Raw genomic sequence first — 16,794 nt, 5'->3', positions numbered from 1 at the left:
ATTGCAACGAAAATTATTTTTTTACTGATTGACACTAAATTCATTAAATCATTGCAAACGTATTAGTTTTAGGTATAATGATCCATTGATCATTCCTTGCTGACCAGACTTTTCCTTTAATTTTTCATCAGTAGTAAGAATAAATGTAGCTTTTCTATTTAAATCAACATGTCTTTCATACTTTTTGTGTGTTGTCTTCCAAGTGCAGTAAAAGCCCCTCTAAACGTTTAGATAACAGTGAGTAGATGTGTTTAGATGAACAACAGAAAACAAGGAGACCAAAGCATGTCCAGATTGCTTTAGAAGATAGATATATATTTTTTCAGATTTGAATATTAATGTCAAAAATACACACTATGATATACAGTCTGCACTACAACATCTTAGCATGACGGACGTCACAGATAGTAACTGAAATATTAATTTAAATATTAAATAAACTGCGGTAAGTAAATTGAAAAGTGAACGTGTAAACACTAAACTAATGTTACTCATTCTATTGCAACAGTTCCAATAAAGTGGTTTTTGTAACAGTACAAAAGTATTAGAATATGACTATTTTCTGTTCCTTTTCCAGTTATAATGAAAAACCAAAAAATACAAAATTATAATCCACAGTGTGTGTTTGCTGTGATTTGTTTTTCCTCCAGGTACAATATTGTAATAGCATGTTCCTTGATGGTCCATGGTTTGTGTTCCGTTCCTCCTAGACAGTCCCTCCAAGCTCAGCATTCATAGGGTCCCACATTTAACATCACCTTCTGCAGAGTCAATCTGATATTATACGGATCGCACCAATAAAGGTGAAGAAATTTTGAGGAATAAATGAAAACAAGTATTCTGAGAGGAAAAACTATTTTGATTTGAGCTGGCAGAGGAAACTACCTGAACTTCAGATTCAATTTCTCTTTTTTCAAACCAGATACTAGAAGGGAAGCACCAAACTCCAAAGAAAGAAGAAATGTCATTAAATTATGGCAGAAATATTTTGAATAGGATCCTATCGATAATTTTAGACCACATCCTCCTGTTCCAAGGTTGTGCATTTCAAAAAGAACAAGGTGTATCCACAACAAGTCTCTCAGGCTATTTTTTGAACCCCATTTTTACTTTTTTTGGGAAGTGAAGCCTTTGGACTCCCGTCAACAGGACATGTTGACTGTCGTCCTAGACCTAATCTGTCTAGAATAAAACATTCACAACTATGATCTGATGGAGTGAAAGTTCAGTGCTGGCTTTGAGGTGTGGCTGAAGTTCCAGGAATGGCCTGTTGGATGGAGTGATGAGGCGTCTGGCTTCAGCAGCGCGGAGAAAAAGGAGGGTCTATGGGGGACTCTGTGAAGGACTGGAGCTCGTAGGCAGCACCGCTGTCCACCTCCATGGACTTCCTGGAGAACAATAGACGGATGTCTCTATGAAGGTAGAGCTTTCCAGACTTTGAGCTCTGGAACCTGGTGGTGATGAGACAAGAGAAGATGAGGGAGAAAAAAAAGCAACTAATAAAACTGGTTAAATTCCCCTGACGGTAACAGACCTCAGATGGATGAGGTAGCGCAGGGTGCGGCCTTGGCCTGGGGTGAGGGGCTTCCTGTTGATCTGATTGTTGGCGTCGCGGCGAACGGGAACTGAAAAGGTTCTCTGGCGTAGGAAGGTCTGGTGTCCAGCTGGCATGGCTCTTAGGTCGTACATCACAACAAACATCTTTACCACTGTCTTGTTGGGGTTGAATAAGGTCTGAGGGACGCAGTCAGACAGACAAGCAGGGGTCAGTGGACCTTCCAGGATCCTATGAGGGTTGAATCTAAGCAGGGTACGCCATAGATATAGAAAATAGATCCTGGATCCAGATGGTACATCAATGAGGCCGGTGTTCTGCCAGACCAGCATACCAATAGTCAATGCGCATGAGCAAGACGTCAGATTTATCCCTTAGTTTTGTACGAAAAATAGACTCAATGGTCGTGTTTACCTTAAGTTATGTAAAAAAAATTTCGCCATAAGCTTAAAAAGAACATAAAAAAGTAAGTAATTACATTTTTTTTCTACATGACTAAAGGGATAAATGCCTGTTGAGGTATTTTGAAGTTTTATTTTTCATACAAAACCATCAGGAAAAACTAAACGGCTAAACGGGTATTGACTATGGGTATGCTCATCTGACAGAACACAGTCATATTGTGAGTGGCACGTTGCTGGGTAAAGCTGTCTGCTTATGTGTACAGATGCGACACAGAATGGCTAACACTAGAGCATTTTACCTGGATGTTTCTCTTGGAACAGCTTTATATGTATTTTTTATAATTTTACATCTATTTGAGCACAGTGTTTCAAGGCCATAACCAAAACAGAATGTAGACTCTAACGTGCTCATGATGTCATAATAATTATGCTAATTATAAATACAGCAGCAACATCCCTAAAATACATTTTTTTTTCACAAATCAAAAATAGAATAAAATGCATTACATCATTAAATTATTTGAACTGGCTAGGCTGATTTTTTTGTCAGTAATAAGTTGAGGCTTAATTAAATGTTTCCTCTTTGCTTTTCTGATTGATTTGTCTTATTGATCGCTAAAACTAACATAAAATCAAATAGAGAAATAATTCATTAAAATGTATGTAAAAAAAAAACTTAGGTGTATCTGTCTTTTAGAAAACCCATTTTAAATGCATAATTGTTTCATTTGCCACTCACAATATGTTGGCTCTATGTGAAGTTGTTTTGGAATTACTAAGCAATTAAGCCAATGTGGTTTTATTCCATCTATGTCAGTGAAATACATGTTGTACATATTTTTTAAACACTGCAAGTAAAATCTATTTAAATATAGAAATATAGGTGCCAACTGTGAATGTGTAACCAAGGCCTTTGCAGAGCTATGAACCCTGGACCTTAGAGGATGAAGTTCCCCTTATGGCCACTAGGTGACTCCAATTTCTGTTTAGTTGTTCTTTCTTTGGTGGCTTTGTGTGTTCTGCAATATAGCCAGGAAATAACATATATATGACATTTCTGAAACTGTGGGGGAAAAAAAATTCCTAACCACTTGAATGGTTCCTGATGCAGGTACACGGTAGCCCCTTTTTCCCAGGGACTCCAGGTTTATCACACCCTGTGAGAGAACACACGACAATCACGATGTCACCAGCAGCCATACCGAAGGAGCTCACACACACACGCCACACACACACAACATGAACAGAGGGCAGTTTCATCTTTAAGCTCAGCCATGCAGGATGAACAAGAAAAGAAAAGAAAACAGCTCACCATGTATGGCGAGGGAGCGTTATCGTCAGAGACGCTGTAGAATGACACATCTACTGGTAGGGTCAGGTGACTTGGGCAGAAGGAGCCGCTGGCTCCCACCTCTGCTGCGAAACCTTCTACTGTCCCTAAAGGCTCAAGTCGATAGTTCAACACACACTCCTACAGAACAGTTCAACATTAAACAAGAAGAACTTGAAGTTATACAAAAGTACAAATCTAATAATCAGCATTTAATGTGAACTATGAAATGTTTTACAGAAGGACACTGATGATGTTTCACCTCAAAGTTCCCCAGCAGGCTTAGGCTGGCAGGAGGAGCACTAGCGCTGAACAGCTGATGCGACTCATCGGCGCTCTCCTCTCTCTTAGGACACACCCTAAAGGGTTAAAACCCACACATGCTTGATCAACTGGTTTCAAGGTCTGATGTAGGAGCATCTCATTGTGCTTTAAATGACAAACACTCCTGCCAGGTCTAAACATTCCTATGAAATATCACCCCAGGCTCACCTATTTGTTTGCAAACAGCTGCATGATCCACCAGAAGAACAAGGTCAGCCTGTCCCACTCACATTTTTAAATAGCTTGTCATTTCTAAGCAGGTGATCGGACACGGTGTGATGGTTGAAATGAACCTTTAACCCGGAATCCTAAACTCCTTAAACATCTGCTCTCAAATGAACAGCACTGAGCTTCCACCCACATCTCCTCTGTGTAGGCAGAGGCATGAGTCTCTGGATATAAAGCCAGCTTAGTTCTGACTGCCATTTACAGATGAATGTGTACAATGGTAGCTTTGGCCACAGCTAAGCAGACCTTTATTTTTTAGCACAGTAAGGAGATTTCCCTTTATCCATAGAAACAGAGGTCATCCACATGCTGATGTCTGCCCAGAGCAGTGTTGGTGTTATGGTTATTAATAGATGGCTAATATTCTGATTAAATGACAATGATCATACAGTTAGGAGTTTATACACAGTGAGTTCACTTGGGGCTTTGTTTACAAGCAACTTTAATCAATGTTAGTAAGAATTAGGTGTAAAATTTGAATGATTTTGTGCATCTACTCTCATCTTTAATTGATCAATATCTACAAGAGCTTAAATATAAAACTACAGCCTAACTAATATTTCTTTAGATATCCATTATCATGTTTCTTTGGAACATTTGATATTCAGCTTCTCTTCTAATCAGAAATGGCAAAGCTAATTTAAAATCTTTGGTTTTAAATGAGGCTTCTCCGGATCTTAATGTCCTCCTGCTGCATCAGTTTTAAAGCATTTGGGATCACTGCCCTGTTAAAAAAAACACAAACTTTTATCCCAGGATTTTTTTTAGATTAGATTAGATTAGATGAGCTTTATTGATCTCACAGCGGAGAAATTCACTGGTCACATATTGGCATAGTAATTAAAGAAGGTGCAAATGAGGAGGTAAAAGGTGCATTAAGAATAAACAATATATTAAGAATAGAATTTAACCGTTATTTTAAATTTCAGTTGATGTTAAGCATTTGGAGGTATTTAATTACTTTGTGTGATACACCGGTGTCACATGCAGCCTCAGCATGATGCTGCCACCACTATAGCTTACAGTTGGTTCAGTTTTGTTAGGTTTAAATGACTTATTTTGAAGGGGTGTCCAGATCCAATATTAATATCATTAATCTGTCTGATATTAGCCAAAGAACTGATATTAGATTATATCAGCTGGCATCTATAGTCTCTGATATTGCCATGCTGACAGAAACGCCTACTGTTGTTGACTATTTTTCTCTGTTTTAGTTATATCACTGGATTAAACCTTTCATAACATTCTACACAAAAACGTAATAATAGGATTTGTGCTCATATTGGTATTGGGTCAATATTGGTATCATTCAATTCACAAAGCTGCAATACAGGTATTCTAAAATAAAATCTTTTAAAAAATTACAATCTTAAATCAAATAGCTATATTGGGACACTCCTATTATTTCTTTGATCAGTGAAGATGAGAGAAACTCCAAAATAAATTCAGAAATTGTGCTTTTAACTTTTTTTTATAGTTCACTTAATTTCTAAGTTGTATTTTTAGGCCATAATGGACAACCCCCCCCCAAAAAACCCTAAATGATCATTAAATTCTTATGTATATTTCCAGTGAACCAGGCGACCCTCTCTTAACTGCAATGTTTTCAACTTGGAGCAAAATAGAAAATAGAGGCAAGACAAAAAACAAAAATGTGTCAGTAATGAAAAAATAGAACCAGTAACTAATCTAACCTCCCACGCCTTGTTTGTTTAAACTTTTTAAACAACTCTAGACATTCAGACTTATTAATCAAACTGCATTCTGTTTGCTCCACTGCCTTACAGTTAGCATACGGCAGTCGCATTAAAGCATGCATCTCTGGAGAAGAGGTGGGCTATGTTTGTAATTATGAAACAGGGTTGTTGGATTAATTAAAATGTGTCATTTCATAATAATACCAATAAAGCCTGTTATCTTTTAATTAGACAACCACTTCTTCCACCCACTCTCTTTTACAGTCCCCAGTACTGCCTGACAGTGGATGTTATGCTGGGGCTTCCCTGTGAGACTACTGTTACTAAAGCTGCAAACAGAAAAGGGCAGCAAATGTAGTTTCTGATGTTTAATTTTAAATGCAGAGCTCACATTGGACAGATTTGGAACAAAAGTCTCAAGTTCCAATTTGAGATGAAAGGATTCAGTTGCAGACTGCATGAAAGCTGACAGATCAAATGGACAGTAGCTGTTATTACAGGATCAGATACAAACACCTAATCTGACCTTGACCTGGTGGAGAAACTGAGCTTTTCAACTGCATTAATAGAGATCCCAGAAGAGAAAATGTGTACCTTTTCCCAGAGGCCCAAGGCAAACCCTTACAGCCAGTCAGAGAGGTGTCCAGGTCAAAGTAACCTGTTTGATTTTTCCTCTGAGGAACCTGCAGCAGGCAGACAGAACACGATTAAAACAGAGCAGCTGATGTCGCCTACGTTAAACCAAGAGCAAGTTTAATGCAACTTCTTTCATTTTTAAACAGTGAACCTGATCTGCAGATGAGATGTGCTGGAAAAAAGCAGAAGCAAATAAGTTAAACTTCTTTACAGTTGACCTTTTGTGAAGTGCGAGTTAGGATGTGTGATTTTACAGCCTCTTATGAAAACGTAGAAAAATATTAAAAAAGCTTTTTCCTTATAATATCTAGGAGGAATTCTGAGTTTACTAGACATGGGCTGGTAGAAATTCTCCATTTAACTCAAACATTAAAAAAAAAAATTTTTAGCTTCAAAGAGTCATCCTTTCTATAACTGTAAGAATTTTTATGATATCTAATGTTGTCCATCATGTTTTTATATACATTGTGTTAAGCATACATTTAGGATAAAGACTTATATTTTAAAATTCTACCAAAATAATTAACGGTTTTACTTTTGATGCCTATAAAATTTTGTTTTCTATACATAAAATACATTTTTTTTATAAAATACATGCCTCTACCAAACTAACCACAGCATTTAGTTTTGGTTCGATCCGATTAATCGCTCACATCCCAAGGATTTCAACCCTTTTTTAAATTATTTTTTTATAATCAATAGGATAACTGCGTCTAAACAGCTGCTACATTTAGAACAGTTTAAATGTTTAAGATCAAATTCAACAATTTGATATTTCTGCTCTTTAATATGGAGGCAAACACCCTGGTATTAGCTGGTTAATTACTCAGACCATCTGCTCTGGTAGTCAGCGCACAGTTGGCTGCTTGACTAACACACTGCTCATAGCTTCCAAACTGCAGCTACAGAGAGCATTATATTAATATTAATGACTGTGATGGGTGGTGCTGTTTTAGTAGAATGTCACTGTTTTACAATTATCAAGATTTATTCAAAAATCTTAATTTGTCCTACTTGTAATCTTGGGGGAAATGCAGCTTCTTTGGTGCAGCTGACTGATAGTGCTGATTCAAACAACTTTAAGGGCTTTAATGGTACTAAACAGGCTCTGACTGGTAATCTGTGATACCGGGCATTTGCCCAGCAGGCTGGTCCTAATTTCAGCGTGCGAGGGCCGGCCCTCCTTAAATCATACCGGCCACAATACTCACTCTCCGGCTGAAGCACCTACCTACCTGTGACAGTAAATAACGCAAGCAGCTCAAGAAGTAATGCAATGTTAAATAACTAAATGATGCATGCAGTATATATAGCCCTTCCTTGTCATGCTCATCCTTGTGACAGTTGGCATATGGTGTCATTTTCTAATTCTTCAAACTGTAAAATCCTTGCAACAAACTAAATTATAATGAAACTAAAATGCTTTCTTTAAACCAAACTACGATACTCCTCTTATATTTGGCAAATTTATGTTGCAAAAAGATGTCGTGGTGCATGATGGGTTTTTGCATCTAAAGGCTAACGTTTCCCATCTTACGTGCATTGTTGCCAGGTTGGGATGTTTCCTAATCTGGCAGTTTAGGATGACCGTCTATGGGTAAAAAATGTTTTTCATTAGAATTATGGCCCAAGAGATCAATAGACTTTGGTTCAAATTGGGCGAGGTTTCGTATTTCCAGGCGATTTATGAAAATTTTTTGGGCTGGAAAATGTGAGTCAGTGACACCTGGCAACCCTGCTGAAGTCACTGTCGCATCCGTGTTAATAACCAAAGCCAGTGAAACCACATTATAGTCTCGTTGATGGTTGTAGTATGATGCTTGAAAATAGATCAGTTAATCCACGATGTGTATTCGTTTTGTGTTTCACATTTAAGACGCATGCTTTTGACTATAGTTCTTTTTTTTTTTTTTTAATGGGGTGGGGGGGATCGTTCCCAATCCGAGCCTGGTACTAGATGTATTAAAAAAAAAAAACGTTTAAGTGGTTTTGAAAGTATCCCTTTTAAAAACCTTTGCACACTTTGATACCAATAAAAAAACCCTGCTTAGTGTGCTTGGCATTTGTAGCATTTTTCCGGATGGATTTATGATGCAGATATTATGCTTCATTTGGCTAGTAAGAAAGAGCATTGTCGTTTTAATAAAAACCAATGCATGGACGCCCGCGCTGACTGCTCTGCATGCCTGCATCTACACGGTCTGAGGTTTACTGTACATGAGTGGGCAGCTGTGTGTTTCTTACGGGGCTGGAGAGCAGAGGCAGGCCAGTGCAGGGGTGGAAGGCCTTTGTTGCCGTGGCATCCAAAGAGTGTCGATTCTGCTTCTTCCAGCTGTTGCAGGGACGCAAGGGGGAGGGGCTGTGAGGACGCTGCAAAAAGGGAATGAAGAGTCAGGAATGCAGCCCGTTGGGTGAAGGGAAATATGCTACAGATGGAGAATGATGCAGAGCTACGATAAGATCGACAATCTGGGATTATTGCATGAAGAAACCAGAAGAGCTTACGAGGAGTGAGGGTGATGGAGTTGTTTCTGGACTGGATGTGAAGGACCCAGACTCTGAGGGGGCCTGGTTCTCATCCTGGAGAGCAGAGGCCTGAGCTGGCACAATGCTCTGTGCCTGTGTCTGAGATTGTGTCTGAGGCTTGCTGTTGTCACTGATTCTGAAACAGTTTGTAGCTGGGCTGGCGTCGTGGTTAGTCCAGCTGATGATCTGGGCATTCCTTGGTCTGTTCTCCAGGATGGGGGAGACAGGAGGGATTTCATGGCTGCTGGGTGTCCTGATTCGTAAACGCCTGCCTGGCTGGGGGTCGGCCTGGCTGTTGAGGGAAGTTTCTTCAAGTGTAAACTGAGCACCATTTTGGGCCCGGGAAGAATGACATTCGGTCCTCGGTCCAGCTTGGGGCTTGTCTGTGCAAACGGGCTTTTGCGAGGCAGCGTTGTGCGTGTTGCCTCGTTGAGGTTCATGGCTGGGTACGTGGCCATTGGTGTAGCCATTGCTGGCGGGTTGCAGTGCTTGCGGGGGGTGTGAGTATGTGCGTATGGTGTGTGTGACTGTGGTTGTGTGCACTTGGTGCAGTGGGCTGGTGCTGCGGGACAAAGATGGGACAGAGAGCCTCTCCTGAATGAGCCTGGTGATGTCTTGCACTGCCTGGGCGATGAGGGAGCTGTCTCTGTCCTTTAGATCCCCGTTCCTCTCCTCCGCTCTGTCCGCTGCCTCGCTCATTCTCAGCTTCCTGCAGGCGGCGGGTTTCGGGGAGGAACTTTCTCGTTTGACAAAACAGGTTTCCGTCACGGGAGAGTTGAACAGGGCTGGCCTCACACGTCCCACGGACTCGTAAGGGTGCACCTCGGCTTCTTTGGTCTTGCTGGCGGCTTTGTCGTCATGGTTACCGCCCCACATGGCTTTGTGAGGGTTGTCAGACGCAAACAGGCCAGGGGGGAGTGGCGGGGCTGTCGGGTCGCAGAAGTTGAGTCTTTGTGCGATTCGCGCTATAACTTCCTGTCTCTCCTGCAGCAGGGAGCCAATCAAGGGATTTGTTTCGTTTCCGGAAGGCCTCGGGGAGGGGCACCGGGACGGCTCAGCCATGGATAAGTTCTTGAAACTCCGTAAAGGCTCTGGGATGGGAGCCTTGTTCTGCTCAGCGTTGGTGGTACCAGAGCTATAGTCATCCACCTGGTTAGGATCAGACGAGCCATTGAGGGCCGAGTACAACCACTTCCCTGCTTTGCTGGAGGGAAGAGGGGAGGGGGAGTTAGAGCGGGAGGGTGTGGGGGAGTGAGAGGCTCTGTAGAGCAGTGAAGAAGCCTGACGCTGGGGCGTGTTGACCTGTGGGAGCTCTCCGTTGTGATAGGTGTGATTTTCACTGGGCTCCTGGCTCTTCTTGCTGTATGGATGTGACACAGCAGAGTGAGAAAGGCTGTTAATCGGGATGTTGTTGATGGGCAGATTAGGGATGGGTAATCCGTTGAGTAGAAGGCTTGAGGGGGAGTTGGAGCTCTTGGCATACATGTTTGAGTTGGGATGGAGGCTGTCTTTGCTGGGATCCTGGCTCTTTTTCAGGGTGGGCAGGCCACCATGGCTACTGAGGGTTGGGCTGAGGCTGGGGGTCTTGCTGTAAATGGGAGGCAGGCCGGTGTGGATGCTACAGGCCAGGTTGGGATAGGTGGGCTGGCGGGGGAGCGACTGGACACGGACCTGCAGGGCAACACTCTGGGACACGTTAGGGACAGGAAAAATGTGCTCTGATGGCGGCTGGGAAAACTGCCACACCAAGTCTTCATCCGCAGCACTGATCCTGTGGAGCACAGAGGGGAGCTTTAACACTATGGAAACGTGAACGCTCCTGATTAACAACAGCTACAGCTAATTTAATGACAGCATTGCTTATTTCTCATTTATTTCCCCTTTAGCTGAGCTAAAAGCCATCTGATATCCCCTCTGGTTCAGCATTAGCTTGATAGAAAGAACCCTACTGTGGGATGGATCTATATGTGGCATCTGCAGCTCTAGTTTATACTCATTCTCTTCCAACCTACTCTGAAAAATTGGGGTTTAATTCATAATCATCTCAAATCCTTGGTTATTTCAGTTGCTGAAGTCTTTTGCAACTATCTTTTTTCCTAACACTAAACTTTCCATTAATACTAGCCAGCAGAACTCTAAACTAAAGCATCCTCAGGAATGACCCATTAAGGACTTCTGTCTTGTGCTTCATTGGGGCCAAAACATTGAAAATCCTTTTTTTTCATTAACATTATGGATTTTTAATCAGCTAATAATCCCAATATGAAATTATTGAAATCACTCTGTGTGATGCATACAATTATTTGCCCTTCTACTGAAATAAAAATAATTAACTGAGAAGGGCAGTTATTGTGAAGGTCTACTCTGAATCTTCAAACTCTTCCTTTAGACACAGAAACTTTAACAGTGGAGCTAAAGAGGCTAAACCCCATCTGTTTCAGTGAGAGTTATATTATCTGACCTGTACAGGATGTTTCTGGGGACGATGCCATGGGAGGCGCTGAGCCAGGCGCTGAGCTGGGAGAAGAAGACGTAGGAGCGCACAGCCAATAGCAGGGTTTTCTCCTCAATGAAACGATCACCGCTTCTAAAAGAAAAAAAACAAACTGATCAAGAAGTGTTGGAAGTGTGCCAGTTTGTCAGGTTAATGAGAAAATGGTCCAGGGATGGGGGTGTTTTTTCCGTTAAAGGAGAATGTCTGTACATGTGTTAGTAGGAAAGTGGGCCAATCTGAAAGGCCAATTATCCCACTCCCCACCTCCCACATGTACCACATGAAGGAAATGATGATTTTTCCACTTTTTAATGCATTTTGTGATGAAAAAGATATCTGCAAAAACCCATTTTGGTAAAAAAAAAGGTTGAGTTATACATTTTTGGGGCCATATTTCCGGCTGGTTAAAACCAATAATAACACTGTCTGACAGCAACAACAATCTCTTAAAACTGTTGAAGAATAACTTTAGGAACACAACATAAAGGCTGTCATCTTCCCTCTAACTCCCCAGCTCCCAAACCAATCAAATATCCGTGGGATGAGCAGGAATAAGTCCCATCCATGCATCACAAAGGACCCAAAGGAGGTGCTGTCGATTCTCCAGAGGCTGTAACCAAATGACGCCCCTCTGCCCTGCTTAAAGGAACAGAGTCAGAGCTGTTTATGTTTCAGGAGAAGAGATTCATCTTTATTGCTTGGATTTATGCAAGGAGACACTGTGGGCTCTAAATGGTGCCTTTAAAAAAAAAATGCATTTTTTATTATTATTATCTATAGTGCTGTGTGAAAGAATACATTTCCATTAAATGTTTATTTTTCTCACATTTACAAAATTTACTGTATCTTATTGAGATTTTAAGTGATGCAAATAGGGGTTAAAGTGTTTTGTGTAGGATGTGGAAGTAAAATGCTATTTGGTTTTCAGCAACAACAACAACAACAAAAAAATAGGACATACTTTGTGCACCAACCTTAACAACAGTTATAGCTGAAATCTCAAAGTACCAATTTGGCAGCTTTGAGCACCAGCAGAAACAGATTCTTTGCATTTTTCTTTGCAAATTAACATAAACTCATTCAGATTGGTTGAGGTACATTTTTTATGTATTTATTTATTTTTCTAAATCTAGTTACAGATTGTATTTAGTTCTGAACTTTGATTGAGCCAAGGTCATTCATGAACAGGTGTGGATTTACACCAATCCACTTTACACTGCCTGTCCAAAAGTAAAGCCTTAACCTGGATGTAATGAAGCAAGTGGGTTAGAGCTTAGCATTGGATAATTATTGCTCAGGTGATTGTGCTTCAGCTGGAATCTAGATTTATTTGAGCCTAAAAGGAAGAAGTGAGTAGATTCTCAATGACAATGGAAATAGGTTAATCTGTTAATCTATCCATATATTTGGCCTGTTAAAGCCAAAGAAACAGATTAGATTTCTGAATATAGATCAAAGGAACAAACCAGCATCATCATAGAAGAAATGTAATGGTAATAAAAGTTTTAATGAACCTGATAGGTGATCATTTCAGATGTTTGGTGTAACTGGAGCATGGCAGGGTTCAGGGGCTAAGCTGGTGTCCTGTGTAAAGGTCACAGCTTCGATTCCTGGTCTCAGGCTTAAGTTATATTTTAACTTTTGCTTTTAAAAGTTCCACATTAACATTTCCTTTTTCCTTGTTTCAGCATATTGCACCTCTAGAAGGACTTTAAATGTACTTTTCTTTTTCTTGCTCCTTAGCGGCGATACAACAATATGTGGAGCTTCCCTAAACAGTCCATCGGCTGATCCAACTGTGTTTGTGTGGGTGGGCGTGCGCTCCTTACTGTCTAGGAACAGCCTGTAGGGTCCACCTCTCCAACAGCAGAGCATCTTGTTTGATGACTGGGTCACTGATGGGGTCGCTTGGGGGACACTCATCACCATAACAACAGTCTGGCAGCAGCATGACCTCGATCATGATGGGGATGTTATTTTTCCAAAGCAAAATCACCTCAGAACGAGTGCGCCTTGCTTGCCGGCACTGCGGAAACACATGATAGGAAGGTTAGAGTTCACTGGGAGTCATCAATGACATAGACACAGAGCAGAGGGGGTTACAGGGAGATTTCAGTCAATAAAGAGCAACTTAATGGATATGCTGGGTTTGTGGTAGTATTGGATTGGCTTATATTGGGATTTTGAAATCAACTCAATTTAAGGTTCACAGGAAAGGAAATAACATTACTGGAAAAACAGTAGGAAAGGGAAGAAAGACTGAAAGAAAAAACAGAAAAGCAGAAAGGAAAGGACATTATTAAGACTAGAGAAACAGAGAAATGAAAATTTTAAACAGAGAAGGAAAAGCATATTTTCTCCACTATCCAGATAAAAAAAATACAGAAATTAAAAACTGTGTCGGGTTTGGTACCTGAGGCAGTTTGTCACTGCATTCATGCTTGTGAAGAGGAGGCATGCCTGACTGAGCTGGAGGACAGTGCAGCCCCTCAGTCCTGCCTTTTACTGAATACTCCGGTGTCCTTCCCTCTGTGATTAGCAAGGTCAGGAACACCAGGAACTCCTCGGCATCATACTCGAAAAACTCCTCTGTCGCATCTAAGACAAACCAAAAAGTAAACATAATGAGAAAAGAAGCAGGCATTAAAACAAGGAAACAGCTGGAGGAAGGTGGATAACTGGGAGCTGATTCAATAAGGGATTAAGGGGCAGTTATAAAAAAAAAAAACGGTTCCCTAGCAACAACAGCCATCCACCCGTATTTTGTTTTTGCTGAATGGGATGGGGTCATTTCACTAACTGAAGAGTCTTGTTTGGGGAAGGGGTGTGGAGGAAGGCAGGGAATGATACAACTTTTCCAGTTTGTCCGCTTTAAGCGAATAACCTCAGAGGCTTTTCAGTGGGCTAAGCTTTGGGGAGAAGCAACATGCAGTTCTTTCTTTCACATAAACACCAGAACAAGCAGAACTGATAATGACTTCATTCATACTCATCAGACAACATTCACAAAACCCAACCGATACAAAAAAAAAACAGTACAGGACGGAGTGAACCACCCTGCTGCTGTAATGTGGGTGGGGCTGTTGGGAAGAAGGGTCTGATCCTTCAACCCTTAAAACCAAAACAGGCTAAAAAAAAAAAACAGGTTGGAAAGCGACTGCAATGGAAAAATCCACTAATTTTGAAAGGTAATAATGTAGAAAGAATCCAATGAGTTAAAGAACAATACGGTAACACTACCAGGCTGAAAACACTCTTCCAGACCAATTACATCAATAATTACATATTATTGATGTTTATTAAGGCTGAGAGGGACACATGAAGGTTGATGCAGTATGAAAACATATTGGTTTAACTGTTTGCAAAACCTCGGATAAATCTAATTTAATAATTTATTTTACCTTTGCAGACTGTGATAGACGCACACACATTATTACTTAATAAAGACTCAACAATCACTTTGATTTTGCTTAAAGAAAAGCTCAATCCTGCCTTAGAGTGAATGCTTTCTCTGGCCTCTGATGAGAAAAAGCAGTTTTCCTCTTTCTTCTTCTTGCGTTACGCTAATTGGATTGGTGATGCACAAATATTAAGGATTTTTAAAAAGTGAACATTGTCATAAATCCCTGATCAGTGTATCCATTGTTACGATTAAAAGTGATGTATATATACTGGGAATTTTAGGCAATGACAGAGGGGTGATTTTGGTATCTCCCTTCATTACCCAAGAGAAACCCCCCCCAAATCCCACATTAGGTCACGGGATCCACAGCAGCATTAAAAATTCCCTTGACAGCACACTGATGGGCAGCGCCTCTCTGCTTCTAACCTTGAAGCCTCTAAATATTTGATTCAGTATCAACCTGAGCTGAGGTAAAATGCAGATGGAAACTTCTCTTTTTTTTCTAATTAAACATCCCAGGTCTGCACAAGGACAGAGGTGCAGAATACACACACACACACTCACACTCCATAAGAGCTGGGCTTGCTAAAACAGAGTCTCCCTCAGCTGGCTCTGCAGAAGCATACGTAAGAATCGCTCTCAGCCAGCCGGTCACGCACATCCCTCTCAGGGAACTCCTCCTACAAGGCTGTGAGCTGCTGCTGCAAATGGAGAGAGACAGCCCAATACAAAACATGAAGGAAGGGGTCTGTTAGCCAGCTGTAGGTTAAATAAAAGCAGGATGAAAAGGAGCGAGAGAGAGATAGAGGTGGTAAGATGGACTGTGTCCCCTTCTCTTTAGGGGATGAATTCAGAAAGGTATGAACAAAAGAAAGAGAGAGGGGTAACATACGAAAACGGTCCACATACAAGGTCACGGTACATAAGGCAGGGCTTATTACACACTAGATATAGAGAGCTTGGACATGGCTATAAACAGTTAAGGTTTGTATGCACCCCGCCACAGAAAAAAGCTCCTGCTGCATGGATCCGGATTAGCTGCGACATTCTGATGGAGGTGTTGGGGGCAGGGGGTCCAAGGGGACTCGAGGAAGCAGAAGCAAACAGCCTCTGAGGGCTGGTATGCAAACCAAACCCTCTGACCAGAAACATACACAGACCTTCACTTCATCTGGGCTAACTGTGGGCTTGATTGCTTAGAAAGATGTATGTAGTTTCTAGACGACCAACACATAGCTGAAAACAAAAACTAAAAAAAACAAACAGACAACTAAAACACAGAAGGAGTGGTGAACAAAGGCCTGCTGATGCTGGCGCCCAGCGTGCTCAGATCGGAGCCGCCATTCATTAAGGCATTGTGGCTGCACAGAACATTCCTATGTGGCCTACATACACCTAATAGAAGAAGACAGCCTCAATAGGCTTTAGAACAAGATCAGCACTGCACAAAAAGAATACGAAACAAATCTGCATTTGCAGGACCCACAACGAGTGGAAGAATGTTTTCATCCCTGCATTAATATGCAATCTTTGGTTAAATGTGAGGCTCGTGATTGGAAAAACCTTTTCCCATTACTCCTTTAATGTGCATGTACTCATTTCTTGCCATGCATTGTCTAACAAGTCGGATCAATACCCAGGTATCTTATTATGTGACCAGTGTTGACCTGCTACTAAGTGCAGCTGGATTTTGAAGATCAGCCGGCTGAGCACACATGTGCACAGTCCTGCATGCGTCTCCCTCTGCGTCCTTGAGTTAAAAGATCAGTTCAGAGTCATGTGGGATGGAAAAAGGCCTCCAGGGTAGGAGCAGAGAGGTCAGCCTAAAGAGCTAAACAAGCTTATTCTTCAGAGTAAACATGCCAGCGCATGTTTACATGATTGCTCCCTGTTTAGAACTATTAGAAGGGCAGCTAAAAAGCTTAATATGCCAGTGCCTTGATTGCAAATGAGGTTCTTTTAGCTACAGTTAATGGAATTGTGTCTATACTTGTCTTGCAACATCTCAGTGCTGCAATACAATGGATCAAAGTGCGCTTCTACAGAGTTTGAACATTTTTACAAACATTGCATTACCACAGGTAGTGGCTCACCCATCCGCATAATTAAAGTAAGGGGTATTAATCACATCCATGGTCAAAGGTAGAAAATCCAGCACCTACACATCAAGACTAATTTAACAAACACTTCTAAAAGA

The 16,794-nt window shown here is 41.2% G+C and overlaps 1 protein-coding gene across 2 annotated transcripts in view; it reads right to left on the bottom strand.

Moving 5' to 3' along the window:
* Positions 1–269: 269 nt before the first annotated feature.
* The window catches only part of fam214a (family with sequence similarity 214 member A), a 37,500-nt gene continuing 20,975 nt past the window's right edge, over positions 270–16,794 (bottom strand). The window contains exons 1-12 of one of the 2 annotated variants that reach the window (XM_015375402.1): positions 15,162–15,292; positions 13,608–13,792; positions 13,024–13,220; positions 11,162–11,287; positions 8,680–10,471; positions 8,419–8,544; positions 6,133–6,221; positions 3,552–3,648; positions 3,272–3,430; positions 3,048–3,116; positions 1,535–1,734; positions 270–1,451 (exon numbers count right to left, since the gene is read on the bottom strand). In XM_015375402.1, the coding sequence (XP_015230888.1) occupies positions 1,298–1,451; positions 1,535–1,734; positions 3,048–3,116; positions 3,272–3,430; positions 3,552–3,648; positions 6,133–6,221; positions 8,419–8,544; positions 8,680–10,471; positions 11,162–11,287; positions 13,024–13,220; positions 13,608–13,792; positions 15,162–15,258 (3,291 nt within the window). In that variant the 5' untranslated portion in view covers positions 15,259–15,292 and the 3' untranslated portion in view covers positions 270–1,297. Of the gene's footprint in view, positions 1,452–1,534; positions 1,735–3,047; positions 3,117–3,271; positions 3,431–3,551; positions 3,649–6,132; positions 6,222–8,418; positions 8,545–8,679; positions 10,472–11,161; positions 11,288–13,023; positions 13,221–13,607; positions 13,793–15,161; positions 15,293–16,794 lie in introns of those variants that run through there. The other variant, XM_015375404.1, reaches the window with a different exon arrangement.

Source organism: Cyprinodon variegatus, unplaced genomic scaffold (assembly GCF_000732505.1).
Source record: "Cyprinodon variegatus isolate N-32 unplaced genomic scaffold, C_variegatus-1.0 Scaffold118, whole genome shotgun sequence".
Taxonomy (NCBI): domain Eukaryota; kingdom Metazoa; phylum Chordata; class Actinopteri; order Cyprinodontiformes; family Cyprinodontidae; genus Cyprinodon; species Cyprinodon variegatus.
This window is presented reverse-complemented; position numbering and strand designations above follow the sequence as displayed.